General features: G+C 46.3%; 1 protein-coding gene across 1 annotated transcript in view; it reads right to left on the minus strand.

The window, feature by feature from the left end:
* Positions 1-14,833, minus strand: part of SLC22A18 (solute carrier family 22 member 18) — a 58,313-nt gene extending 43,480 nt beyond the window's left edge. Inside the window, exons 1-4 of the mRNA XM_066552441.1 lie at positions 14,675-14,833; positions 13,205-13,302; positions 11,011-11,156; positions 9,960-10,092 (exon numbers count right to left, since the gene is read on the minus strand). Of these exons, the coding sequence (XP_066408538.1) occupies positions 9,960-10,092; positions 11,011-11,156; positions 13,205-13,302; positions 14,675-14,830 (533 nt within the window). The 5' untranslated portion in view covers positions 14,831-14,833. The remainder of the gene's footprint in view (positions 1-9,959; positions 10,093-11,010; positions 11,157-13,204; positions 13,303-14,674) is intronic.
* Positions 14,834-15,461: the final 628 nt, after the last annotated feature.

A 15,461-nucleotide genomic window follows, 5' to 3' on the forward strand; every position in this document is an offset into this window, starting at 1 on the left:
AATCCCCTCTCCTCTAAGAAAAATAAATTAAAATCGAAGCAACAGTTGCTGTAATAGCAGCTAAACAAGGAAACCTCTGATTCTCAAAAACTCTCTCAGTTTTCAGATCCTGAACTACCTTAAATGGATCGCACATCCAAAAGCACTGAATTCCTATCTGCTGAAAATCTACTTTAGACAGTGCCAAGTGGGAGATGAAGAAAATCACAGTAATTTCTGGAAAGGCTGGCAACTGCTTCTGCCTAAGAGGGCAGCTGGAGAGCAGAGCCAAACCCCCTACATGATGATAAAGCAAAGCAAATAATTTCAATGAACATATAAGGCTTTTGTCTCTCTCAGGCCATCCAAGCAATAGCTAACAACAAGACGCGCTACTCTTCCAAATCTGCTGCTGCATATCCCCCCAAGTGGGATACAACCCCATAAGAGGTTGTTTTGCCACCTGCAGCTGCTGACTGGGCAAACAGGGAGTGTTTCAGTGGCACAGACACACTGCTAGCTCAACACAGGGTGCACTAATGGACTTACACCATGGTGTCTGGCCCCTCAGATCCCACCATGAGTGTCTCCCTCCTCTTGGATCAGCATCTTTGTTTGCCAGCAGTGCTTATGGTAATTTCCTGCACTGCTCGGCACAGCACAGGGCTCAGCACAAGCAGTCAGGAGCTCGTGATATGAATGCTGAGGACAACATTTGATAGAATCACAGAATGACTTGGGCTGGAAAAGGCCTTAAAGATCACCTATTTCCAAACCCTTGCCATGGGCAGGGGCACATCCTACTAGATCAGGTTGCTCAGAGCTCCATCCAACCTGGCCTTGAACACCTCCAGGGATGGAGCACCCACAATGCCTCTGCCAGTGCCTCACCATTCTCACAGTAAAAAGAGTTTATTTCTAATATCTAACCTAAAGCCATTACCTCTTGTCCTGTCACTACATGTCCTAGTAAAAAGCCCCCCTCCATCTTTCATATAGACCCCCTTTATGTAGTGGAAGGTGCTTTAAGGTCTCCCCAGGCTCCTCTCTTCTCTAGGCTGAAAACCAACAAGTCTCTCAGCTGTCTTCATAGCAGAGGTGCTACCTCCCTTGTGGCCCTCCTCTGGATCCCTCCAATGCCTTCAACATCCTTCTTATGCTTGGGCCTCCAGAGCTGGATGCAGGTCTCCAGGTGCTCTTGAGAGTGGAGTAGAGGGGCAGAATCCTCTCCCTCAACCCGCTTGCCACACTGCTCTTGATGCAGCCCAGGACACAGTGAGCCTTTTGGGCTGCAAATACACATTGCTGGGCCATGCTGAGCTTTGCCTTCTAGAGCAGAAGGTTCTTTCCTCCAGCTCCTGCTTTTTCCTTCTTGGCTCTGACTTGGGCAGTGTGGCTGGGACACTTGCCAGTGAAGACCGAGGCAAAAACATCATCCATACCTCAGCCTTCTCCATATCCCATGGAACCAGGTCTCCTATTTCCTTCTGGAGAGGGCCTATATTTTCCACCATCATCCTCTTATCAACCACATGCCTATAGAAGCTCTTCCTATTGCTCTTGATGTCATTGGTCAGATTTAATTCTTTCTGGGCTTTTGTTTTCCTAACCTGATCCCTGGCTACTTAGATGATCTTTCTGTATTCCTCCCAGGCTAACTGTCCTTGCTTCCACCCTCAGAAGGCTTCCCTCAGACATCCTCTGTTTGAGATTTTCCAGGAGCTGCTTGTTCATCCATGCATTTTTGCCTGTCAACTTTGTTGGGCTACATCTCTCCTAAGCTTAGAGGAGGTGATCTTTGAATATCAACCAGTTTGCTCGGACCCCTCTTCCCCCCAGGGCTTTATCCCATGGCACTTTACCAAGCAGATCCCTGAAGTGGCCAAAGTCTGTTCTCCTGAAGCCCAGGGCAGGCAGGTTGCTCTGCACCCTCCTTGCACTGAGGTTCTCAACTCCACCATTCCATGGTCACTGCAGCCAAGGCTGTGCCTGAGCTTCACCTTCCCCATCAATCTTTCCTATGCTAAGAACAAGGTCCAGCATAACACCTCTCCTCACTGGCTCCTGTATGCCTTGGAGCAGGAAGTTCTCTCCCCTCCTGCATTGCTTATGATCAGTTTTGTTGTCCCTTCCAGGACCAGAGCTTCTGAACACGAGATCACTCCTATCTGAATAGAGGACGCCATTTGCTCTGTCACCAGCTGGATGGCCTACAGCAGACCCAGACTATAAAGTCACTTGTCCTGTCCTCCCTTAGTCCTGACCCGTAAATCCTTGGTGCTCTCTTCATCCATCCCCAGGCAGAGCTCCATGCAGTGGCTCCACGCACTCCAGCTGCTCACTGACAGGACTCTGAGGAGCACCAAGAAGTTTCTGACGCTGGAAATACCTTCCCGCTTGGCTGCACCATCCCATGGTTTGTGAAGGAGACAAGCCCCAACGAGTGAGTGCCTGGAGATGGCCATTCAGAAACTCCTTTGCCCTCTGGCCACATCCACTGCCCAGATGCTTGACACACCTTTGGCTCTGCCGGTGTGGCTGTGAGCAGGGTTTCATAAGGAGACCAAGAGCCAACAAAAGCTCTGCATGGGGCCACGTAAGCTGCTGTGGTTCATGAGAAGGTCACACCTGGTCCATTTCATGCTAAACACCCCATTCAAGCTGTCTGCCCTTCAGCCTGGCCCATAAGTGAACTGGCACCTTGTGACAATGGGGTGTTGTCCCTCTCCAGCCACCCAGCAGCAAGAAAAGCATCAGGAATGGCATAAAAGCCTTACAAAGTCTTACAAAAAGGCTACTTTTCCACCCATCCTTTACAGCAGGCATATTTCAGGCAGGAGAAAACCAGGAAAGCAGCAGCAGGTGTGCTGTCCCTTCTTCCCTTGTGGCAAATGAAGGTCTATTTTGGAAACACTCCTTCCTTGCAGCCCAAGCCCCTTGGTGCCCTAATCTTACTGCCCCCGGTGACACAATACATCTAAAATCTAAGTCTGTCTCCTGCAGAGCTTCACTCCTCATCTCCCTAACTCCAGGAGTCTTAACTCCTCCCAGCCCACCCTTCACATGCCACATTCGCACATTTCCGTTCATCCTGACCTTCCCTCCCTCCCTTGTCTGATCGTCCTTCCCACACAAGCACCACATCCTTCCTGCCCTGGCCTCGCCACAAAGCTGGGCTTGTTCACTGAAGCAGATCAGAATGAAACATAAGCATGACCCTTTGAATCAAAAGGATTAGGAGAAGTAAAGGAGAGGGCTGGCCGCTTGAATATGCACAAACACAAAGGGAGGAAGGTAGGGCCACCTCAGGTTGCCCTGGAGGTCCCTCTGCTAGGTCTTGCTGGGCTCAGCCTCTGGGACTCTTCTATGACAAAAAACTCCCTAACCTGGCTCTGACTCTTTACAAACAACTAAGAAAGATAGGGGGGAAAAAAAGTAAAAAAGAAAAAAGAGAAATAAGCCCCCCAGAACGGGATGGTAATTGGGCTTACAAAGACTCTGCCTGCCCAGGGCACCAGGGGATGAAAAAGAGAATACATCCAGGAAAAGCAGGATGTATTCCCTCAAGGTAGTAGATATATTTGCATAAGCATACCTTGTGATAGAGAAAGTCTGCATCCCAAAGGCTGTATGATCTAAATAGCAATATTATAAATGTATTGGACGAGGAAAGGAAACACTATCTCATTGCCCTGTATTATGCATGAGAAACAGCAGTGCAGAGGGACGGGATAACTTACTCTCATCACGGGAAAATCACAGCAGAGCCAAGTCCCAAATCCCAATTCAGGGACTTAACCACAAGCTATTCTGTACCTTCTATTTTCTGTTAACAAAGAAAACAGTATTTTCCTGGATTTCAATTCCCAGTGATATTGCCGGATTTGCTGCCCAGTCATGAAATAGTCCAGGAGTGGAAGGAGCAGATGAAGCTCTAGTGAGTCATGAGCAGACACTGCCTCATTGTGCAACCTGGGCTGTGAGGGTCATGTTCAGCCCTCCAACTTGACTTCTGCTAGCAAGGCCAGACCTAAAATACCTTGTGCCTTTTCATAAAATTCCCATTTTGGTTTCATTGTGGGTTTGTTGCCCCCACTTTTTACTTATTCCTTGGGGCTGTTAAGCCAGGCTTAACAAGAAAAATCAGCCACCACCTCACAGCCTACATGGGACTCAGTTAACAACAGATCAGGCAGGGCTCTGCACTGCACAGGCACCCAGGGTGCATCAGGGGAGGGGAGCAGTGTTCAAACATCCATAATTGTTCGGCAGAGCTGACTCCACAAACACACACACGCTTTTGATTGCGATCTGGCGACCACGCACACAGAGCGGGGTTTCGCTCACCCGCCGCCCCCTCACTTTCTGACTCCAGGCATGGGGTGCGAGGCAGGGCAGCCTCCCCCAGTGCACAGGCATGATGAAAGCTGGAAAAGGCAGCAGGGAAATTTCCTTGGCTCCCCTGGAGATATCCTTCTCCCTCTGCCTTTTATTTTCTATCTGCCTGTTTGTTTAGATAACTGCTGTCAGCCCATGGAGGAAAACCAGGCAAATCCTGCCAGGAGTCCCTCTTCCCATGGCTCTGGTGCAAGTCAATCTCCAGCAGCCTCCAAACCTCAGCTCTCTGTAAGCAGCACAAGCCAGTCACAGGAGAAAGCTCTGGGTATTTTTTTTTTTTTCCTAAAATGCATTTTCACCATGGTTACTTTGGGAAAATGAAGCAGCAAACCTCTAAAGGTAGAGATGCCTGGGAGGTAGGAGGGTGCTATGGGGAAAAGGGGCAGGTGGCCATCCCCTGTGAGCTGCCACAGCCTCACTCACAGCCCTCCCAACATAATCCCTGCAGAAGGCTAAGTGGGAATGGTGGTTTTGAAGGAAAATGGAGAGCACACCTGATAAGGCTGAGAAAGGGGCTGCCAACATCCCCCCATTAGCTCAACCCAAGCCTAGCCCTCCTTGAGGGCAGCCACAAGGCACGGGCTCTCCCTCCCAGGAGCTGCTGGCTCCTGCCCTAAACCCCACTCTTCCTCCCTTGGGAAAGGGCCCCACCTACGGGTGAAGGACCAAGGAGGAGCTCTTGGCTCCATCATCACACCTCCCTCCACTGGAGCTCAGGCCAGGGAGAGCACAGAAGAGCCAGGTTTACTGAAGATAAGCCAAGTGGGAACAAGGGCACCTTTGCAGTGACAGCCTCATCTTCCAGTGGGTACATAGCAGAAAGCCAGGGCACCCAAACTTAAAAATTGGTGGCCTAGATGTGGGAGGCAGGTTAGAGGGTTGCAGGAAGGAAGAGCTGGGGAAGAGCTCAGTGCAGACCTAACTGTTGTATGAATGCAGCATAGACAGAAAACTACTCAGAACCTGCATCCTGGTGGCTTTTGGTAAGTTCACAATCCAGCATCAAACTCCAGGACCTTGGCCACAGGTACAGTGTGCTGATGGCCAGAAATGTGTCCTGGGACTTGGGGGTCAAGCAAGAAACAGCTTAGGAAGCAGATGGTTCCCTGAGCTGCTTCAGGACTGCTTCATGAGGAGGTAAAGGATGCTGTAGAACCACCTGTGTCTCTCTGTCAACCACAGAGTCTGAACAGCAAGTTTAGGTGCAGTTGTCTCCCCTGCAGATGTCTAAGATTAGTTGAACTCCACCCAAAGTGCACTGAGGCATTTCTTAGGTTCAAGAATAGGTTAAACAAGTTATCAGAACTAGAAACTTCTGGTGCTGGGAATAGAGGACAGAAGTGCCCTAAACCTGACTTCTTCAACAAGTTGTTGAAGGATAATATCCATGATCCCCCATCACAGAATTTACAGATAAACTTCAGGGCCATGTCTTCCAAATTAAGACAGCTGCCATGCAGAGTAAGTAATAAGAAAAAACCCTTAGATTCTGTTTTGTTTTTTCAGAGAAGGCCACAGCTGAGGGCATCTGCACCTCTCCCAAGCCATCAGCTCCTTGACAAACAGCCCATTTCCTCTTCTGTCCCCATTCCTGCCATGGCACCACAGAGCTCAACCAGCAGTGACAGACCACGTTGCAGATTATGGATGACTTGCCTGCTGGCAAGCAGACTCCACCTCCCTTTCTCCCAAGTGCCTTGACACAAAGGACAAAGCAATGCCTGTACAAGCGTCACCAGTCCTTGCTGCTTGGCTGAGCAGCATCATCCCAGGCGGAGAAACATCAGAGTTTTTGCTGGAAGGGAGCAGGAGCAGCTCCCAGAAGCAGAATGCCCTGCTTTGTCCCGAAATGGAGCACAACCCTTTCACCCCTTGCCATGCTCCCACCCACCTTCCCAGCTCCCAACCTTCAGTCCTTTCAACACCCACAGTTTTTCCACTCTGCCACGAAGCCATGAGAAATATCCTGCCAGAGGACTTTGTTCAAATGGGTTTTTGAAAAAAAAAAAAAAAAAAAAAAAAAGCAATTCCCTACTCCAGGGAAACAAACTCCTTCTTTTCCCCATGAGGAAGAAGGATAATAGCAGAGCCAGGGGGAAAAAAATCCCAACAACTATCCCCAAAGCCTGCTGTAATCAAAAGAATAATTGCTCCAGGAGATTTAAGCCTACAGCTGAGTCACTAAAATGAAGAAATTTCTCTGTGTCCATAGAAAGCAAACAATTCTTGGGTGATGCAGCAGAGATTCTCTGCAGCCTTGTTAGAAGGAAAGAAAAAAGCAGCCAAATGTAATTAATCATAGTCCCAGAAGAAAGGATGAAATCTCTGTAATTAACTACCTAGACTCATCTTTCCGCTTTTGAAAACTAATCCAGCTGCCTACTTCCACCTTTCACCCACAGGGCTGCCACAGAAGTCTGCTGCAAGCACCAAATCACCTCCCTTTAGGGGTGCACTCACCTGCAGCAAGTGGCCCCACAACAGCTTTGCAGAAGGTGTACAGGGAGGGAGAACCTCTGCAGAGTGCAAACAGAGCTCCTTTTCTTAGTCCCCTTTTGTGGACGAACTCTTAGGGAGTTTGCATTCCCCAAGAACCTGTGTAGCCCTCAGCTGAACTACAGGAGTTCTTTTCAAGCTGAAGGAATTTTATATCCACAGTCCTGACCCAACCGATCAATTACCAGAAAACACCAATTAAAAAAAAAACAAACCAAAAAACCATGCAAACAGAAAAACACTTTCCAAATTGTTAAATGGTTACAACTGCTTGTGTTAATAACTTGGCTTATACTTCATCCTCAGGTGGTGAAATTTGCCTGACCAGCAAAGTTTTGGAAAACAAGGGGGGAAATGTGGCACTTCAAAGAGAAGAAGAGGAAGGGCTGGAGCTGGCAGTTACAGTTTAACAGCAGAGGTCAGGATCTAACATCCAAAAAATCCTATGCAAATCAGAACAAGACATTCATCTTCCTCGGGGCTCCCTTAATAAATAAGGGTTGACAAATATTATTCCAACAATGAAAACAATAACAGACCAGTTCTTTAGGTCAAATACATCAATGGTAAATACAACACAGAAAAATAATACCAAAATGACATCAGCTGAGGAACTGAGAGTGATTTCTACTCCCTCTCTTGTATACACAGCACTGCTAACATATGAATAAGGCTGTCAACAACACATGGGGGATGCTGGCCAGCTTTGTGGTAAGGGAAAGCAAAGAACACAGAGTGGACAGAAATCCCCAGCTTTGTTCTTCCATGACACAGCAGAAATGCTTTTTCAATGGAAGGTGATTGGGTCATTCTTCTGGGGAAAAAAAAAAAAAAAAAGGAAGTGATGACGCAGCTCCAAATTCAGCTGGAGCCTTCCTGTACAAATGTGGGAAAGAGGGAGGGAGGATGAGCAGCCAGGCTGTGGGGCACAGCAGCAAGGCCAGGGAGCCTGGGCCGTGTCCCTAGGGCAGCACCCGCTCCTTCCTGCGGCAGGCACAGCCGGAGGGGATGGCGACGCTCGGGGCTGTCCGTGGCACAGAGCTGCTCTCAGCTGAATTCCTGCTCTCCACCGGTGCCAAAACACTTAAAGCCCGGTGGATTGTTCCTCTAATCTTTGCACTGAAATCTGGCAGAGGAGCTAAGCGCAGTGGGGTTTGGCCGCAGCAAACCTTGGTACCAAACCCCCAGAGCAGCTTCCTAAGCTTGCAGCTGCTGTCTATCACATCCTATCAACCTCTGTGCACATCGGGGTGCTGCCAGCACGGTACAGCTCATCCCGTGTGAATAGAAATTCCTGTTGTCCTTCCAGGAGGATGCAGAGATGCTCAGGGAGCAGAGCAGGCGCTGCTTTCCCCAGCCCTGCCCTGGGAGTGCAGAGCAGCCCCAAATGCCGGGCAGGAGCAGCGGGCTGAAGCCGCCCTCCGCAGGACGCGAGGGAAACCAACCAGCCCTGCTGGGGAAAGCCAAGAGCTGCTGGCTCTTTTTCCACGGGCAGCTGTCGCACTCTCCCATAATTACGGACAAGGTTCACTTTTCTCAGCGTTGTGCTGCCGACACAAAGTTTAAGGTCCAGAAGCTTTCAAGGTGAGCAAGTGTGGAAGCCTCCCGTTGTCTGACAGCACCTGACGTGCAAAAGCTAGGCTGCCTTCCAGTCAAGGTCCCTGACTAATTAAATGACACAGGAGATTCCCTCCCCTGCCTCTTTTCTATAAACCTGTGACCGATGCACACGCTAGAAAGTGAAATCTCATAAATTTTTGCTAGATAGCAACGTTGCTTCCATGTTAATGTTTAAATATGGGTATATAACCAAAGCTGAGAACTGAGGTAACCTTTACTTTCAGTTAACACATAAAGGTCTACAATCACTGTATTTGGTTAGAAACAATACTTATTAAAACCAGCACTCAGCCAGCAGCATCTATAAACACCTTTAAATGCTGATCAGGTAATATTATATATATCCCCAATTTTAATTTTATGTAACCATGTAATAACTACAAAATGAATCCTCCTGATCTGTTTTGTGTCACTTGGCCAACACTGCCAAGGTACAGCAGCCAACAGGTTTTAGGGCTGCTGCCTAAGGTTACAAGGTTACAGCATTGTCCTCAACCTATGAAAGGATTTCACACACTAAATTGCATCACTGCAGCGCCTGAATGCACAGTGGGATTCAGAGAACAACACACGACACTCCACATCATAATCCACTGTGCCCCGTGCAAAACACCCAGGAGATGCAGGACCATGCACAGTCCACAGAGCTTATTGCACTGGGACGAGGATGGGAGTGATTTTTACCCTCTATCCTATGCTGTAGAGTTATTTTAACCAGTCTGCAGAGGCAAGCATCCATAGTAAAGAGAAGCAGAGCAAACCAAAAATCTGAATGTCCACCAGGGATTTTTTTCCCCCACCAGAGCAATGCTGGGGAATCCTCCAAGGAGATTACAGCCACATGCACTTCACTGCCTGCAAAATTCTCTGACACACCAAACCTTTTGAGCATTTATTTCCTTCTGCAGAATGTAAGAGAAGGTGGCAGCCTGCTATGATGTGCCAGGCTGTGGAGAGCCAACATGGAATTGTCAGGTGTCTGCTTCATCTTGCTGTGACAGGGTTGGACCCCCTCACTCTCTTCCCCCACTCTCCCAAGCTTGCCTTCCCCTTTCCCATAGTCTTGCCCTATATTGAGCATGTCCCAAAGACACCATTTTCTCCACAAGTTTCATGTTGCTCCTGATGTCCATTTCTCAGTTGTACAATATCATTTGTTAAAAGCTCTTTCAGCACTCTCAGCTCCAAAGACAAGACAATCAGCAGAAAGACAAAATCCACTTCTCAATCTATTTTGTTTTAAAATGTACTTAAGTAGGCAGAAGGTGAGATTTTCAACAAGATCTCCTTGAAAACAGTGGCAGTACTCTTTGTAGCAGCACGGAAAGCAAAATGTTGAGTTCTGGTATGGTCCTCTACTGCCACCAGGAGTAAGACAGCATCAAAAGCTCTAGGGCAGCAGAATATCCCTTACAGCTCCCTCTGTGATTGCAACAAAATCAGTACCAAACAAGTGGATCACTCACCCGAATTTGGTGGACAGAACACCTCCCACGACAGAGCCAGTAATGATGCCCACTCCAAAGCAAAAGCCCAGCTTCCCCAAAGCACCAGCACGTTGGGAAGGAGTGGTCACATCTGTAATAACCTTCTGAGCACCTGCAGGGCGGAAAAATATCAAACCACACGGTTTGAGCAGATGCCCCAGCACTTCCCATGGTTTTATTGTTAAGCCATTAAGAGCTTTTTGGGGTTTTGCTTTGTTTTTGGGGTTTTTTGTTTGTTTGTTTTGTTGGGGTTTTGTTTGCTTTTATTTGGGGTTTCCTTTTTTTTTTCCCAATTAAAACTTTTCTGGGATGGTTTCTGGCCAGAGGCAATTTCCCCAGCTTTTAATTTTCATACTTTGCATGGAAGAGGGCCTCCAAATAAGCACTGTCAATCTCCTCTGGGAGCCCCATAGTCCATCAGTTTTGGACACAACAGCCCCAGCAGTCATGAGAAACAGAACCATTCAAACCACTCAAATAAACCCCTTCACAAGTGACAGGAAGCATTATCAACTTGATTCCTCTTGCATGAGTTACATGGACTTCTAGTATCTGAAGTTTATGTCTTTCACATGAAAAATATAGGAAACATCAGCCAAAACAGAACAGCTTGGTTGGTAATGGAAAGTATTTTTGTAATAATGTTTAATTTTTACCAGTATGTTCATTTTAGCAGGAGAAAGAGAAAAGGTTTTGTGTAAAACATCCTGGCTGCAAGATGGCAGCTGGAAAGTCTGGGGTAACACTGCTGCCAGCAAGTGACTTGCACCCATGATGGCCTGGATGATCAAGGCCAAACAATTCCCTCAAGATTCTACAGGAAGGTGGGCCTGGAACTCAGACTAATCAGCACTGCTTTCCACCTGCTGCTTCATGTTCCCACCATTTCACCCCTGAGGACCATCCCATGCTCCTCCTGCCTTCCTTCATGCTGTTGGACCTGGTGACTTCCCCTAAAACAAACCAGAAGGGGGGGGGAATCAGGCAGGAAAAGCAATTTGGAAAGCTACACATCCCTGACTGACCTTACCTGGTATCCCATGCATGAACACTCCTGGCAGCCTGGAGAGGAAGAGGAGGGGGATGTTGGTGGAGAGGGACATAAGCAGGAAGAAGAAGCTTCCAGATGCACAGGAGAGAATTAAGGCTGCTCGGGCACCAAATTGATCTGCAAACCTGGTACAGAAATGGCACAAGGTTGTCAGTTTTCTATTTAGGTTAAAAAAAAAAAAAAAGAAAATAAAAGACTTCTCAACAGTAAATCAGTTTTGCTCCTATTTAAGGGGAAAAAACAACACCACAACTAAACACACTAACAAACAACCACAAACTCCCCAGGCCCCAAAACACAAACAGGCAAAACCCCAGTCAGATCAGGTTTTGACCTAGCTCCAACTCTTTGCTGTAATTCAACTCCAAGAATCTTAAAAAGCTTAAGTTGGACAACGTCTGAGAGTACCAGAACAGGTTCTGAGCAACAGGGTCTAAGATGACCATAAAACAGGCCTTAGACAGAGTTTCTTGTTACAATTCCTCCTTCCTTCCCTTTATTTAAGCTGCATATTACAGTTAGCAGATGAATATTACCTTGCATAGCAATTAGTTGTGTTTACACTAAGAGGAACAACCCCCTAAAAATGCCAGGGTTGGTATACAAACAGAGCTAAGCTTAAGTAATTAAAAAGTTTTGTGTTGAGGGAGAGGCACAAGTCAAAACTTTGCTGTTTACATGTAAGCCAGGACAGTTTACATTTGCTGTTTGTAACCTAAAGACCACAAATCATTACATTGTTGGTGTGGGGAGTGGGGATTTTTTTGTTTTGTTGCTTAAAAGTAAACACAGTGCTTTATCTTTTCATATCTGTTTAGGAGCATCAAGCAAGAACACGAAAAACTGAGCTAAGAAACACATTCTCTCTTTTCCCCTTTCTTCCTCTTTTCTATTTAATCTGTTCCTACACTGACATCAAAGCAGTCTCATGTCTAGAAAACTCCTTTTTATCTCAAACCTATATTGTAAATTTTGGCTTAAATTTTGGCTTCTGGCAAAGGACACCTTCGGTCCCAGTCAGATTTTGCCATTTTCCTTCCCTTCAGCAGTGACTCTGGATATTAATGAATGACATGCAGGGAGGAGAACCAGATTTCAGATGGCACCAGATCCAGGACAGAAGTACTACTCTAGGTTTGTGTATTAATAGGAAAAGCCTGTTAATTAAAAGTGGGCCCTTTGCACCATCTCCATTCTTCTTTTCTGCCAAGCAGTGCTGTAGAATCAAATGTTGCTGTTATTTATTTGAAAATGTGTCCAAGGGCATGTGTCCAAGGGCTGAGATCAGATCCACAAAGTGCCACACTCCATGTACCAGAGGATCCTGTAGAGCTCCCAATCTATGTCAGCCAGAGAGTAAATTTCCTGCAGGTAAACTGAAGCAGCCTACAGCAGCTGCCTATCCATTTATTAATTTGCTGCTCAGTAGCAGGATCAAGAAGAGAAGTTACATTTTCTCTGTCCCATTTTAGCTTTCTGTCACTGAATTACACATATCTTTCAGGGTTTTATTTCTCTTGGTCTTTAGGAACGTATTCTCCCACCACTCAATTTTTTTAGAGCTATTTGCATTTCATGAGGAACAGGAGAGTCTGTTCCATTGGGTAAAGAGGCAGAAAGCCCAAATGTTTTCCACTCTTTTCTTATTTTGATAGCTTGAGTCTATAGATATTCTTAACAGATTCTCAAAAGTTCTTAAAGGTCCATGCAAGTCTAACTTTGTATTCAACATGGATGCAGATTGATTCAGCTGATGAAATGACACCACCTTCACTTATTGTAATTGACAGCTCTACTTGCCATCAATAAATACCCTCCTTTTTTTTGTTTTGTTTCCTAGTCACAGGATTTCTAAGGTTACACATGGCTATAAAACATTTGCAGAATTAAGCTGTTAGGACCTGGGCTCTGAGGACTCTGGTGGTTTAAGCCCATTCCCAGGATATTATTACACTTAAATGTGTGTCATTAAAATGTAGCTAAGTTAATATAAAGGCTGCTTCTATGCTGCAGTATTTCTAATAATAGCATTTATTTTTCCCTTGCTCATTATGAAATCCTCAAACATTTCAACAGGACCACAAAACCAGAATGAAATTATTTTTATGAAAGTATAAAAAATGCCTGGCCTTTTTCAGCTATATAAAGGGTCATGAGAATCATTCTCACTTACCTTCCAAAAATGTAACCTCCCACGAGCTGGAGGACACCAAAGATGGTCTGGAGATAGCCAAACCCCACTGAATCCAAACCTAGGCTCTTTGCCAAGTACTGAAAATGAAAAAAAAAAAACCAAAAAAAACCCAAACAAAAACACAAAAAAACCCAAATAAATGGAAAAGAAGCAGGATGTATTTATGAATAAACATCTTAATATCTGTGTGGAGAGGATCATAGTGCCAAACAACCACTTCCTTCAGTTCCCCACCCCTGCAGAGGAAATCTTCATTGGCCAGACACTGGCAGCTTAATAAAGACCAAATGTCTCTGTCCCACACCCTGAAGGGCAGGGACATGCGATCAAAACCATCAGTTTTGCACCAGCTGACAAGTTTGTATCACCATTTACCTTTGCATTTCAACACAGCTGAATGTATTCAGCAACTGCTAAGGGGGATAAGGGAAGTTTTAAATGCCTTCTGCCTCCAGACCCTGCACCTGGAACAGCCCAGCCATCCTCTGGGAGATAAATATGGAAAAGTTCTGGAGCTGTTGTTTAATCAACAAGCCAGAATCAATGAAAGTACAACATGAGCAAATATTGCCTTTACTAGATGGTACACCCACAGCCTGAGCAAAAAACACAGATGCATACCTTGAAGAGCCAATGGGCAGTTATTTCTGATTCATGTTATTGTTGTGTCATGCTTTTGTTTTGCCTGGAAGTGCAGGGAGACCTTATCTCTCTCCACAACTGCCTGAAAGGGATTGGTAGCCAGCTGGGGTCAGTCTCTGTTCACAAGTAACTAGCAATAGGACATGAGGAAATTACCTCAAGTTGTACCAGGGATGGTTTAGATTGGATATTGCAAAACATTTCTGCACTGAGAGGCTTGTCAAGCACTGGAACAGAGTGCCCAGGGAAGTGATGGAATCACCATTGCTGAAGGTATCTCAAAAATGTCTAGATGTGGCACTCGGGGACATGGTTTGGTGGTGGACTTGGCAGTGTTAGGATTCTGATTGGATTCAATGATCTTAGGGGTATTTTTCAACCAAAAGTCCTCATTGATTCTATAAAATCAGACAGAAGAGTCCAGTAAGTGAGAAGCAATGAATCCTACTGAACTGGTTAATGACACACTCAGAAAACCCCGCCTTTGATCTGAAACCTCTGCTTCCTGGTAGCTGCTGGATGGGTCACTCTCACACTCCATGCCAGAAGACACAAACTACAGCAGCTTCACCCAGGGCCCTCAGGCCAGGAAAGGGCTCTGGGTGCTACTGCAGCCCAAGTAATAAATCAGCTTTTATCAGCTGTACCCTGGACAGAGACACAGCCTGCCTGTTTGGTAAGAATACCAAGTATTCCTCTCAGTTTCAAGGATACCTTTCCTCTTTCCTGCTAAAGACTATCTTCTGGCTTTGCTGGAAAACCTGCATTGAAGGAAATGTGCTGTGGAGCAAGAGAACCCATACTCACAGGCATGAGTCCCATCTGCATGAAGAGAAAGGTCAGGTCTAGGGCTGCAATCACGTAGGCAACATGGATCACTTGCCACCTTTTGGCCTCTCCCAGGGTCTCATTGATCATTCCTGAGGCTTCTTCCTCACCTGCAGAGCTGGTTTTTGCATTCATGGTGCTCACAGAATGGCTTGTTGCAGGACGGGCTGGGAAATGACACGAAGGCACTTGCTAGCTGCAAATGTGAAGCGTAGATAAGGGGCACAAATTGTGTGCACAGTTCAAAGCTTAGTGCTGAGCCAGCATGCCACAGATCTAATGTTTCTTTCTTTCTTTTTTTCCTCTTCCCTTTGCTTGCTAGCCAGGCAGGATCAAAGTTAACCGTGAATCAATCCACAGATCTGGTTCTTCAGCCTTGTGGGCTCACTGCCCCAAGCGCCATCACAACAAAAATCAGCTGGAGCGTCCCAGCAAAGTGAAAGTGAACATTGCCCCAAACAAGAGCATGTGATAAGCTCTTCAACTCTTTTAACTGCTTCACTTCCTTCACTTTTACTGCCCCTGGTGGCTCAGGAGAGATGACTGTTTTAATTCTTCATGAAAGGCATTTTGCTTTTATTTTTGGAGGTTGCAAGTGAAGCTTACAGCAGAACAACTATTTCCAATTCCAGTAGGTTTATACAGATCCTGGAACAAAGACAGCTCTTGCATGTAGTCAGAGCCCCTCTCATCATCTTTTCCTAAGCCATTTTCCCTCCTTTCCAGGTGCTGCAAATTTATAGTAATTCTGAACTAGCAAATGTTC

This window comes from Molothrus aeneus, chromosome 6, assembly GCF_037042795.1.
Source record: "Molothrus aeneus isolate 106 chromosome 6, BPBGC_Maene_1.0, whole genome shotgun sequence".
NCBI lineage: Eukaryota > Metazoa > Chordata > Aves > Passeriformes > Icteridae > Molothrus > Molothrus aeneus.